General features: G+C 41.2%; 1 protein-coding gene across 10 annotated transcripts in view; it reads left to right on the top strand.

Moving 5' to 3' along the window:
* NEXN (nexilin F-actin binding protein) overlaps positions 1-6,151 on the top strand; it is a 62,368-nt gene extending 56,217 nt beyond the window's left edge. For 8 of the 10 annotated variants that reach the window (XM_073643941.1, XM_073643937.1, XM_073643934.1 and 5 more), the window contains 5 exons: positions 1,855-2,052; positions 2,749-2,970; positions 4,326-4,511; positions 5,361-5,721; positions 5,811-6,151. In XM_073643941.1, coding sequence (XP_073500042.1) covers positions 1,855-2,052; positions 2,749-2,970; positions 4,326-4,511; positions 5,361-5,721; positions 5,811-5,824 — 981 coding nt within the window. In that variant the 3' untranslated portion in view covers positions 5,825-6,151. Of the gene's footprint in view, positions 1-1,854; positions 2,053-2,748; positions 2,971-4,325; positions 4,512-5,360 lie in introns of all 10 variants that reach the window. The other 2 variants (XM_073643936.1, XM_073643943.1) reach the window with 1 other exon arrangement.
* Positions 6,152-14,390: the final 8,239 nt, after the last annotated feature.

Genomic DNA, 14,390 nt, shown 5'->3' on the forward strand with positions numbered 1-14,390 from the left:
AATTTCTAATATTAACTCACTAATTTACATCATGTTCATTATTAACAAGCACATATTAAAAATATTAAAAATCCATTTTGCCTTCGCAAGTTTTGAACACAAAATCCAGTAAATGATCCTATGGAAAAGGCCGAACCATCAGCAGACCCCGGTGGCCTGTCGGTCCATGCAAAGACGTTCCTAATGGTTTTTATTTGTTGCAATGATCTTAGTATTTCTTCCTATGCCAACGTTCTATAACTGCTTTAAAGGGGGTTTTCTGTGGCTTTAATATTGACGATATATCTTCAGGATAAGGTCATTAATAATTACCGAGGGTCTGACTGCCGTCACCCATGCTCGAGGCGCTGCGTGACACCATCCGAGCCATGAAGAGCTCAAGGTTTCTCCCATAAAAGTGAATTAAAGCGAGCTTCCCGGCCACTATACAATGTATAGAGCTGTGCCCCTTTTAGTCCCCGATGCCACCCTTCAATCATCCGATCAGCAGTGCTAGGACGGGAGTTGAATCGTCACTAGGGTTGAGCGGATCCGTGGAAGTTCGGGTTTTGGTACCCGACTGAACTTTAGTCCAAAGTTTGGTTTGGGTACCCGAACTTGAATTCCATTGATAACAATGGAGATCCGAAGTTTGGAGCTGGAAAAATTCTCTCGCTGGAACTCCGAATATTGCAACGGACTTTTAGGAGAAGTCCATGCTCGCCCATCTCTAACTGTCACCAATCTGATATTGATAACATATCCTAAGGCAGTCAAAAGAAAAGTTTTCCCTGCAAAATATTTAGTAGATTGGCTGTGAAAGGAACATGAAAAAATTCTGCAGCCAGCGAGGCACAATTATCTCATGCCTATTTTTTTATTAATTTGTAGTGTTCCTTTAATCACTGCATATCAACAAACGTATAAATTTCACTATTTTGCCATTTCTGGCAATGGTATTGAGAGTGCAAAAATCTCGATAGTTAATGAAGTTGAAGGACTTATTTGTAAAGGAGCTGTTCCATCTTCTGCAGAAGCACACAGCTCCCCCACCTCCTAGCGCGCGTCTGCTTGATTGACAGTTCAGAGCAGCATTATAGTCGCTGGCCTGATCTGTGCGCCCTATGTGGCTGTATGAGGAAATTTTGCATCTGTTGTGTCAGAGGATCCTGCCTACATGTGAAGAACTTGCTCGGCCTCCACTGCTAAGACTGCTGGTAACTTAGCCATTGAGCAATCAAATTAAAAATCCCTGCATTCTTGAGGATTTTTTAGTAAGGAGTAAATTGCAACGTTCCTTGATTTCACAAGCTCTTTGCAAAATTGCCCATCAAAGATTGTGAGAATAACTTTTTTTTTAAGCAGATTCCTTTTACTTTGTGCCGATGGGTGAAGTCCTGCGCCGTGTTCTAGTATTGGTAAAACAGATTTGTATGTCCCAATCCTGGATACTAAGCGAGCAGTCCCAATACTGCTGAGGAGGTCAGCCACAGCCGGTGGCCATAACGTGTCCTACAATCCCAATTTCTGCATGGAGCTAAAAATCATTTTGGTATCCTCATTATGGTTACACGACTTCACATGGATGCAAAAGTGCATTAAAATTAGAATTAAGGACGTTTCAGGGATGTTTTCGGAACCTTTTTTTGCACATATTTACCCTGAACAGATGCATTTATGGCATCTAGTTGAACCTAACCCTTCATAGTAACATTGAAAAATTAGGTATGTATACTGTACATATTATTTCTGGTCAAACAATCGGCAAAATGTGACCATAATGACTTCTTCAGGGTGCAGATGTGCTGACGGTGCAGAGATCAGAGTTGGACAGTTGACAAGGAGTATATATGTATACTTTGTTTCCCTCACCAGGAGCCAGATGAAGAAGGCTTGCCACTCAGCAAACCCACCTCTCAAGAGTCTCTAACCCCAGGCAAACTGGAAATTAATTTTGAAGAACTCCTCAAACAGAAAATGGAGGAAGAAAAGAGGTTAAAAGAGGAAGAAAGGAAACAAAAGCTGGAACTGGAGAAACAAGAATTTGCTCAGTTACGACAGGAAATGGGAGAGGTGGGAAACATGAGAATTAATTTGTATGGGAGACGTTTTACAATTGCAACAAAGGATAGATCTTCAGTATCAAATCGTGGGGGGTTCGAAACCTGGGACCCTCCTCGATCAGCTATCACCAGATCCTGCATGTGCCAGGAACAGCACAGCGCCGTCCGGAGAATACTGGCCATTCTCAGTACTGCAGCTCAGATCACATTCACTTCAATGGAAACTGAATTGCAGTACCAAGAACGGCCACTACTCAGTGTGTGGAGCAATGCTGTTCCGGTCGTGTACTATCAGTAGACGATGGACACGATATAAGCTGATCGATGGGTGTCTGACATCAACAATGACAGCCCTTTGATGTGATGCATTCTCTTTAAATACTCTTTATCGTGTACATCAAAATTTAGTGTGGGCGTGATTTCTAGAAAATTCATTGTTAACCTTTTGGTTACATACAAAGATTTTATGTTCCATGTAAATCATATGCCCATGAAAAAGTGCCTCCATTGTGCAAAGCCATGGAAATAAATCACAGCTGCTAATTAGGGGAAGGGAGGAAGGGTTGTAAACCGCAAAATTTTCCAAAACAATTCCAACTTTTTTTTTTTTTTTTTCCCTACAATAGTTTAGGAATATTTTGGCAACTTTTCCTCCAATAGGGAACGATCAAGCCTTACTCGCAACTTTTTTCTTTTTTTGGAGTAGGAAGAAATAAATGAAAGTTATGAGGTTTTAAGCAGAGAATATGAAGAACTCATCAAGCTGAAAAGGACTGGATCCATCCAAGCCAAAAACTTGAAAAGTAAATTTGAGAAAATTGGAAAACTGTCAGAAGAGGAAATTCAGAGAAAAATAGAAGAGGAGAGGTTAAGGAGAAAAGCCACGGACGACGAGCTGAAGGAAAGGGAAGCAGAACATTTCCATGAGGTCAGATGGTCGACGTTGTGAGTTGTACAATGGCTGCTTGTCTTGTAGGTGATCTGTAGGATGATTTCCCGATTACAGGATCTGTGATATTTCTGCAATTAACTAACACTAACTGGCCATATTCAGCTTTTAGTAGTCCCATTAATAGCCATTGTCAACTTTCTGCTTTTTCTTTGATAGCAGGCCTTGCTTGGAAACCGGCCCAGGCGATCCTATTTCCTCCAGTCCAATATTCTACCGTAATTGCAACTAGCAAATGTTAGCGCATGGGTCCCAACATTTTAACCTCTTCCCAACCTGTATGTCCTACATTGGACACGGGTATATGGAGCGGGCTCGGGAACAGAGGCTGATCGTATAAGAACTGGAGTCAGCCGTTACATAGCCAGCACCTGCATCCAACAGCAGCGACTGGAGCTAGCTCCGATCACCGTCATATAGAAGTCATATAGCACTTGAAATTTTTCTCCCTATTTTTTTAGTGCATTGTTTAGTAAAATTAGTAGTCCTTCAAATCTACATTTCTTCGAATGGCAAGCGCCACAGCAATTAGAACAAGGATAGGGGAAAAAAAAAAAAAAAAAAAAAAATGGAAGTAAAAAATGAGCTGGTCAGGAAGGGGTTTGAAAGTGCGTGGGGTTTAGCAAAAAGGTCAGCTGCATGAAGGGCGTAGGTCTTACATTATCGCTTCTTTACCTAGGCTCTGTATTGCTCAGAAGGGGCGTAGGTCTGTTACTTACATTATCGCTTCTTTACCTAGGCTTTGTATTGCTCAGAAGGGGCGTAGGTCTGTTACTTACATTATCGCTTCTTTACCTAGGCTTTATATTGCTCAGAAGGGGCGTAGGTCTGTTACTTACATTATCGCTTCTTTACCTAGGCTTTGTATTGCTCAGAAGGGGCGTAGGTCTGTTACTTACATTATCGCTTCTTTACCTAGGCTTTATATTGCTCAGAAGGGCGTAGGTCTGTTACTTACATTATCGCTTCTTTACCTAGGCTCTGTATTGCTCAGAAGGGGCGTAGGTCTGTTACTTACATTATCGCTTCTTTACCTAGGCTTTATATTGCTCAGAAGGGGCGTAGGTCTGTTACTTACATTATCGCTTCTTTACCTAGGCTTTGTATTGCTCAGAAGGGGCGTAGGTCTGTTACTTACATTATCGCTTCTTTACCTAGGCTTTGTATTGCTCAGAAGGGGCGTAGGTCTGTTACTTACATTATCGCTTCTTTACCTAGGCTTTATATTGCTCAGAAGGGCGTAGGTCTGTTACTTACATTATCGCTTCTTTACCTAGGCTTTATATTGCTCAGAAGGGCGTAGTTACTTACATTATCGTTACTATCTGCTGCAGGAAGATGAGATCGATGTAAGACCAGCCGTGAGGAGCCACGCTCCATTCTCACACAAGGTCAATATGAAGGCTCGATTCGAGCAGATGGCGAAAGCCCGGGAAGAAGAAGAACAGAGAAGAATCGAGGAACAGAAACTTCTAAGAATGCAGTTTGAACAGAAGGAAATAGATGCTGCTTTACAGAAGGTACAACCACCTCAATGAGTGGATTTAGATTACAAACCTCCCTAGGGGAATTTGTGAAAAACATTACATGGGTTTTAAGAGACACCCCCCCCCCCCCTCCCCAAATCACTCACCATGTGAAACAGTCACTAAGGAGAGCAGGCATGCTCCACATTTTCACCCTTGATTTCAATGTATGAAATTCCACACAAGCCAATTAATATTTTAGGGTTTGTTAACATTTTAGGCAGATTCCACATCGTAATTTTTGAGATGTGATCCCAACATGTCTGACTAAAGATGGAATTACAGATCAATCATCATTCATAAACCATTGCTCCCTGCGCTCTCCCTCCTCATAGTCCATATGGGGATTGTGTTTCACATCCTGGGAAGCAGAACATTTGTTTCACATCCTGGGAAGTAGAACATTTTCCCTATAGCAGGTTGAGAATAAATTACAGCACTGCCTTACACTGTGTTCTACAGGAGCAAAACAGGCAACTTATACAAGGCCTCATTCACACATCTGTGAAAAAAATGGTACTGCTGCTCAGTTTCTCCATAAACGCAAGCTGTGGCAAGCAACACACCGTGACCCATAGAGGCTATAGCAGCCAAATATTGCAGTCATTTTAACGAAACCAAATAATTACATTAAAAGGAAGTCCCCTCCCCGTGTTCACGTTTTTTTAAATAAATCTTCCCCATTATTGTATCCTCGATCATGTGATTTACTTGCGGTGTGAGGACGCCTTTACTGTAGCTTAGAACAGTAATGTGTAGAAATTAACCCCTGGGTTACATAAGGTTAAAAAACAAGCTATTATTCTACATAAGTGAATGACCTAATCGTTCCACGTCTTACAGAAAAGGGACAACGATGATGAAGAGGAGGAGGCGGCGAGTGTCAACGGTTCACAATATGAAGATGAAGAACTTGCTCGCTCTGGGGCCCCTTGGTTTAAGAAGCCACTAAAGAACATGTCTGTGGTGGACACAGAACCCGTAAGGTTTACAGTAAAAATTACAGGAGAGCCAAAGCCTGAAGTGACATGGTGGTTTGAAGGGGAGATGCTGCAAGACTCTGAAGACTATCAGTATATCGAGAGGGGAAAAACATATTGTCTCTACCTACCTGAAACCTTCCCGGAAGATGAAGGGGAGTATATGTGTAAAGTAGTGAACAGCAGGGGCACGGCCGCCAGCAGCTGCATCCTCAGCATTGAAAGTAAGAGCTAGCGCTTTAGTAATGGACTGCATGCTTCCTGGCACGCTGGTTCTCTCTCTCTTACTCTGCTCTCTCTTTTCTCGCTTCAGCTGATGACTATTAACATCCTGCTTTACCTGGAGCCTTCCTTATGACCCTCACCGCAACCAGGTCTTTCTTCATGGGCCGACAAGAATCGCCTCTGCATTAATCCAGCATTCCTGTAGTATTGCATGCATTGCTGCAGCTGAGGATGGATGCTGAGCGGCGACGCAGGGGCTGCACCCAGAACAAAAAAAAAAAAAACTGCACGTGGTGAACAGCAGAATTTTATAGAACTCCGCTGCCTTTTGTAGGTCCCACACCTGACTTTTCTAAGAGAAATATTTTGTGCCAACTTCTTGAGTATTTTTCATCCAATTTCCTAATAAAGATTTTGTTTAACCTTTAAGTGGATTGATCTTCCTGCGCCGCCGCATCATCACAACACAACAAGTAAGGAGCCCAATGCCACAAGAGACCATTTATTGGTTTTATTGGGTACAATGTTACATATAGCAGAAGAATATACATTTGTCAGTACAGGAGCAATTCCATCAGTAATACAACTCGTAAAAATTCTCAAAAGTTCAATGTTAAAGACTCAACTTATCAAAAAAAATAAAATAATAATAAAAAAAAAGCAAATAAAAATGGCTAACTCAGAAGTTATACCGGTCTTCCATTAACGATTGTGATATACTACCCCTAAGAAAGATTTTCTTTAATCGATAACCCCACAAGTTCCCAAATACTGCCCTAAAAATATGCTCAGTCTGGACTATTTAGAGAAAAAAAAAATAAAAAAAAAATTGGACCCCCACAATTATGTGGTCAGATGGGCCAATCACTGAATGTTCTGATCAATCCATATATATATTTAAAAAGGGATTGATCAGAACATTCAGTGATTGGCCCATCTGACCACATAATTGTGGGGGTCTGAACAGCAGGCTGTACCCAGTCATGGCCCATCTGACCACATAATTGTGGGGGTCTGAACAGCAGGCTGTACCCCCTCATATTTGCTAACACTGCACCGTCCTCAGTGAGGTGACTGCCCTGAGCAACCCCTTCAACAAGACTTAAGCCTATAATCGTGGCATCTAAAAGTTTCCTTAGTTCTGAAATAATGACAGAGGAAAGAATTAAAGATTAGTTGCCACAAAGTACCAAACAGTGGTAAAACAACGCCAGCATTTACAACATTAGATATCCCATCCGTTCCTGTATTTGGGGTCCACCATATACTTATATATTTTATTCAATGTTTTTCTGGTAGCCCCAATCCCGCTAGCGAACTTGCCTGTGGTCATCGGTACCCATAATGTGACCTACGACTAATTTCATGCAATTTCGCTAGTGTGATTGAAGTACTAGACGAGGCCCATGTATCACAGGAAACAATGGCGTATCTAGAAAACTCTTCAAAAAGATATTATATAGCAAGATACTGAACACAAAAGTGATTTATGGAATAGACTAAAGCAAAATTCTGAAATGAGGCATTACAGTCAGGCCGAACATTACACCTTGTATTAATCAGACTTTACAGGATAAAACATTGAGCCGTGCGATTTACCTCCATCTGTACGCCGGCTGACTACGACACTGGATTTTTTATACAAGACACTGGCGTCGGTCTTCTTTATGCAGTGGGGAACACTGTGCAATGTCAGAAATGCATCTCACGTGTACGACAGGTTTATGTGACAGCACATTGATCAATGGCAAGATACCCACAGTGAAATCATACTTGTACTAAGAGGTGTTAGCAAGTCACAGCAAAAACTAAAAATACATTACCGGGTTAGTAAATTACAGCAACAGATAGGAAACTGCTTACCACAACCGATGTACAGTATATCAGTGATAAACCAGCGCGACAGACACAGCATTAATAGAGGGAGCAGGTCTGGCTCATCTAAAGTGACCCACATCATCATCGTGTCCAAGAGCGATTAGAAAAGGAACTAAACCTGAAAGCGCACAGAAAATGGCCAATAAACCCTCATTAAAGGGGGTTCCAGCAAAACATGGCTATTTCCTACAGATATAACTCCACTCCTGTCCATGGGGTGGTACAACAGGACTGAACTGCAGTACCCAACTCGGCCTGTGGATGGACAGGAGTGGTGCATGTTTGTTTTTTTTTCTGATCCTGGACAATCCCTTTGATGGAGCATAACTTATTTTCTACTAAAGAGATAATAGTAACGAGACCTCGTCAATAACTACTGTACACTTGTTTTATGTCAGTTGCTAAAAGCTGCAAGTGTGACCCTGAAAGAGTCCTCGGGCATCTGTAATACAGCTGTAAGAGCCGTCACGAGCCATTTCTAAGGACATAGGGTATCATAATGGTTAAGTACGTGTTCTAATTAGCGTGTGTGTGTGTGGGGGGGGGTGAGGTTGGATAAACACAGACATCTACAGGTTCTGTCATAAGGGAACAAATCTGCATTTCTTTTTATTCAATATGGATGTCTATTAATTGGAAGCTCTCTGGTTACAAAAAGGACCGAAGGAAAAAAAATTTGCATCTGACTGATTTGCCATACTTAAAAAACACACAAAAAAAAACAACAACCCACTGTTCAACGAAGAGAACACGAAAACTAATGACCTTGGAAGGATGACTATTGCCAGAAAGAATGCAGCTAAAGTGGTCAGAGCTGATTCCTAATACTATGAATTGGTAGGACCTGATCGAGCGGCCGCTGGACGGTAGGACCTGATCGAGCGGCCGCTGGACGGTAGGACCTGATCGAGCGGCCGCTGGACGGTAGGACCTGATCGAGCGGCCGCTGGACGGTAGGACCTGATCGAGCGGCCGCTGGACGAGAGCCATGCAAACATCTTACTACCTGTGGGCATCGCGGATGCCCTTTTGGCCAGTCTGGTGCAACAATGACATGGTGCCAGCTAACAGGCGGGTCGCAGGGCTCCCGACCAGCAGCCACTGAATCCTGATCTGATCGCTGGACCAGGGTTCCGGAAATCATTTCGCTCATTTCTAATGAGCACTAAAAATATATAAGTATTAACGAAAAGTCTCAGCGTCATCTGGTAAAGAGCTAAAGACCTTTCTTCTAATTTACCTGCATATTGTGAGCGAATTATCAGTCACTCCTGTTAATCTTTCTAGCTGTCTGAGGGAATGGCGGCGTCTGTACAGTCTATATACAATCATTTCTCCCTGCAAGTTCTGCCCTGATGAAATATTAGGACCTGGTGCGTTCACATCTGGGATCTGTGCCGGATTGCGGTCCACCCTCTGAGGCCTACATTGATCCTGGGGGAATGCACTGATTTCTGTACCACGTCACCCTAAGATTTCCTTGCACAGTATTGACCATGGGGGAAAAAAAAAAAAAAAAAAAAGTGTCGGGGGCTTAAGGACGGCATCTGTGCTTCTCCAGATCAGTGTGGGACGGAGGTCACGGATTATGAAGTGATAACATTTCTAGTGATGGACCACCCCTATGAACGCACAAACGGCAGATTCAGGCCTTTCTTGAACGCCTCTCAATGGCCCATGGATTAAATTCACCAGATTACAGAGAGCATGGTTAATAATTATTATAATGCACTTGCACTGGTGTGTAAGACATGAACAAAAGCTGCACACCCAGCAGACAGGCTGCAGCTTTCCACAGTTTTCCTGCATGATCTCATTATCTTACAGGAAAACTGCTGGTTCACCTGCAAAAACTGCGGGGCCGTTACCATCAGATGTGAGGGGTCTTGTAGGTGAATCAGCTGTTTCCATGCAAGATTAAGTGCCTGAAGGGGAACTGAAAAGACCACAGTGGCACAGAGCCGGTTTATGGCCTTAAAGCTGCAGCAAGACCTGTGTGCATGTGAACACAGCCTCAAGATTTTTTAGTTTTTTTTTTTTAAACAGGACTAACCAAAAATTCTTGAAATGGACACAAAATGTAATAGTGGTTGCAGAGAGGAAAAAACAAAAAACTTTGTTTTACTTTGGCCTCCCTTGCAGCAATATTAGCGATCAAATATTTGGCACCTAATGAGTTAGCTTAAGCCTAGGTGGGTGTTGCCACCTGTATGACACTGACCAATCATAAGCAGGCAGCAATATAGAAGTGAAGAAGAACCGATGATGTCAGGGTCACACGACCCAAATCCTCAGGTCCTGCCGGCTGGAGTGTGCAACCTAAATAAGCACATTACACAGCATAGAAGTGTGGAAATATTAACTGCAGTTTGTATGCGCCATATTTTTGTGCTGTGTAATGCATCTTCAGCGCTTATATACACTGCACACTCTGATCATGTGACTGATGACATCACAGGTCCTTCTGCACTCCTAAAGTTGCTGCCTGCTTATGATTGGTCAGTGTCATACAGGATGCAAAAGTACAGAAGCGGTCTAATAACACCCACTGGGAAGTATCTAAAATTAACTCGTCAGGTACCAATTTTTTTAAATTGCCAATATCTAAAAGAGAGGTGAAATAAATAAAAAAGATCTTTTTATTCTGCTATGAAGCCACTATTACATGGTGTGTCCAGTGGTCCTCTTTAATGTCCATTTTATTATTGAGTGACAAACATTAATTACTGCCCTACTTCATCAATTCCATAAAGATCATTGTCATTTACCGGTGTTACTGTTCATATGGTCGGATCGTGTATAGATGTGATCATAGCTTCATACCAGTCTATATATAAGTTTGTGCACACAATGCATTTTTCGTTCAATATTACAGTCCTAATTTCAAAGTCTGGAACTAAATATTAAAGTAACAGAAAAACTAAAAACATAAAAGAGCACTCATGTTGCAGAATATTGGAAATTAAAAATAAAATATATAACACGTAAAAGCAGTCAGGCTAAACGACTTGTCCCCTCAATGACAGCAATATAATCAGAGCACTTCAGGAAATGTTACAACAGTCCTATATACCCAGGTATACGTCTCAAGATAAAAATCAGGCTCACTTTAACCAAATAAGATAACTTCGAGGGCAAAAAATATATATATATATCAGTTGAAAAAAGCATCAACAGTGATCAGTTAAAAAAAAATAAAGACATCAGTCTGCACTATATAATGCATTATTACGGTGTTACCTTCTACATGAGCCCTTCTAGGTCCATGCTCATCGGCTCACCAATGGCATACACAGAAAGGATTCCTCCTTATGGGTGGGAACTACCTCAGGACCTGATATTAAGAGCTACCATTTTGCAGCATCTTCAGCACTGTGTGTGAAAATGGAAGGCAGGATTTTGAAACTTTCTTTTAAAAACGTACAAAGTTATGCAGGACTTTTTTTTAGAGAATAAAATCAGCACATTTTGTTTCAGAAGTTACGAAACAAATGATCTTTTAACAACAAAAAAAGAGAGACAACAAGAAAACCATGGACATCATGTCTGCCATCATATACGGTCTAACAGCAGCACAAGCGTATAAAGAGCTAGCAGGAAAAACATTAAGTGCCCTTACTACAGCATGAAGGAAAGAAAAAAAATAAATAACACCTCCCTAACACATCACATTCAGTCCAAAGACAATATAGATTTTACTTTTTTTTTTTTTGGGTGCAGATTTTGGCATAGAAAAATAAAGCACAAACCGTCAAATAAGGGACAACATGATAATGCAAGTTTGCGTCCTTAGGTTGTGCTTACCTGACACATTGTGCAGCAGAACCTAAGGTGGAAGATCAGGGAAGGCAACTGATGTTTTATTATTTCAACTCTTTCCAACTATATAGAATTTTTATTTATAAAGACCTGAAATGAATTAGACAGCCTCCGATTGTAAAAGGTCATATAAAAAAAAAAGGTAAATCTGAACGATATAGAAATAAACTGGTGACTTTACAACAAGACAAAACGTCATGCAGAATAAAAAGGTCATTTCAGCGCCCCCACCTGTTTCATAGACAGAAGTGGAGAAATCAAAGGCAGGTAAAGGAAAAAATAAAAATAAAAAAAATACATTGCCTACATAAACTCATTACGGTTCTTCATATTACGAGTTCATATGTCAGAGACAGAAATAAAAAGGCAAATGGACTAATAGAAATGATGCCAAGTGACAGGCATTGTAAAGCTCAACTTATAGTTTCTCAGTAGAGCTCTGTGCAGACTGCGTTCAAGCCCCCAATATAAGGCTCCGCACGTGTCACTGTCCACAATTAAAAAAGAAAGATGTTCGTCTCCCCTGCAAAGGAAAGTGCAGTCTGCGGCTCTCATAAGCCATTATTTCCACATAGAGAACACACTGCGGTTTTTCCACTTTTTTTTTATAGCTATATTTAACAGTTGAAGCAAAGTGGATGTGATCTCATGAACACTTAATACCCACTGTGCATTTAAATGAAATCTGTCTGCAGGTTTTTGCTATAAAATCTGACAGCAGCACAATTCAGGGTCAGAGACCCTGATTCTAGCGATGTAGTACCTGGGTGCAGCAGATGTGATAAGAGTCAACATTGTCTAAGCTGCAAATGTTGCAAAGTTCGGAATGTTGAACTCAGTAACCCCGCCCACACCACTGACTGGCAGCTTTGTGTATAACCCCACCCACACCACTGATTGGCAGCTGTGTATAACCCCACCCACACCACTGACTCGCAGCTTTGTGTATACCTCCGCCCACATCACTGACTGGCAGCTTTCTGTATACCTCCGCCCACGCCACTGACTGGCAGCTTTCTGTGTATAACCCCGCCCACACCACTGACTGGCAGCTTTCTGTGTATAACCCTGCCCACACCATTGACTGGCAGCTTTCTGTAAAGCCCCGCCCACACCACTGACCAGCAACTTTGTGTATAGCCCCGCCCATACCACTGATTGGCAGCTTTGTCAGTGTACACAGAAAGCTGCCAATCAGTGGTGTGGGCGGGGTTATACAGAGCAGGAAGACTACATGGAACAAGGCAACTAGTCCTGTAGTAATACACTGATTTTACTGAAACCGCAACACAGCTCTCATATTATGCAGCAAAACCTGCCAACGGATACCATTTTTAGAGACTGTCAACACAGAATGACTGTTCAAACCAAGTACAGGTGCTTTGTGGATTTTGGGGTGGCCAAATATTTAAATACCCTCCCACCTGCTTGTTTTCCCTTTATTGCCACCCCCTCTGACAGCTCATAGAGCCAGAGAAGGGTGGAGATAGATACAAAACAAGCAGGTGGAAAGGTGTATTTAAATGATTGGCTGCCACGAGGCATTGAGCACCTGTGCTCAGTTTGAACAGTCATTCTGTGCTGACAGGGTCCCTTTAAAGATGCTGTTGATCAGTGTTTGGTGCATTTTCTCCCCACCTTGGTGTTTTTAGACGAAGGCAGGAAAAAAAAAAAAAAAAGCCTTTGCGTCAAATCTATTTTAAAGAAAGAGGGAAAAGCATTAGAAAAATGCAACAATCCAATCAAACTGCTAATACGTTTTGGGGTTTTTTTTTGTGCAGACACCAGCAGAAAAATGCAGCGTTCCTGCACATGGGAACATGGCCATACAGTAATGATACAGACATGCCAGCAGGACACCATGTCGGTCTTAGGTGGAAGGAGAGCTATATATAGGATTGACGTATATGCCAGGCGCTTAGCCCAACTTATACGCAAACTGTAGGGCTCGAATGGAGTGTGCACAGAGCTTAAAATTACATATTACACTTCTGTAGCTAAATCCACAAGTAAAATACTTACCTACAATAAGGAGAAAGCCACACAGTAATGGCATGTAATATACAGCACTGTATATAAATCAGTACAGAACATTACGTGTAATACTTACAGTGCGTATAGAGAAAGCACCACGCGCCTCTTACCACTACAGAGCAATTTAGGCAAAAAAAAAAGGGCTAAATGATTTTTGTACCAAAACACTGAACTAGCATGGTGTAAATGAAGGCCTGTACTAGCCGTGTGGACACAGTAGGTTACAATAAAAAGGAAAACATTTTGCGCTAGCCCTTAGGTTCTACATTGCAATTAGATAAAAGACAGACCTGAACTGAACCATGAAATAGGGGAGAAGGCATAAAAAGATGCAGGCGGATCCCAGCAATGCTTTCTATTTAATATGGAAAAACTATATAAAAACTGGTTACTACATCATATCGAAAATAATAAAAACAGCACACAGTCAAGTAAGTAAATAAGTCAATTTATGAAAAAAAAAACAAAACAAAAAAAATAAAGCAATAAAAAAAAAACAAAACTTAAAACTGGTATGAAGAGAAGACAACTTTACAGGTCTGAACAGTGGTCATAAGTAATGCAGCGAGACCCGTCTGCTATAAAGTTATATACATGCAAGCAGAGCAAGACGTTATCCGGTCTACAAGTCATAACAGTACAACTTTCTAAAAATAAAAAATAACTGTCAAAGAAAATAAAACTGAAAACAACCATTTTCAAATATTTATAAAAAAAAAAAAATAATAATAATAATCATTTCCTTTTCCTATGCAATTTGTTCTTGTAAAGCATTTGATTAAAACAAAAAAACAGGTCTTCATTTTAAATACTCACATATCCAACTTACCGACACAGGAGGTTTCATATTATTTATTGTAAAGCACAAAACAGGCATTTTAAAAGTGAAAGTATACATTGAAAAAAGTACATTTGTATCACAAAGCTTCGACCACAT

Source organism: Phyllobates terribilis, unplaced genomic scaffold, assembly GCF_046119375.1.
Source record: "Phyllobates terribilis strain yellow unplaced genomic scaffold, ASM4611937v1 Scaffold_8__6_contigs__length_399053987, whole genome shotgun sequence".
In the NCBI taxonomy this organism is placed as follows: Eukaryota; Metazoa; Chordata; class Amphibia; order Anura; family Dendrobatidae; genus Phyllobates; species Phyllobates terribilis.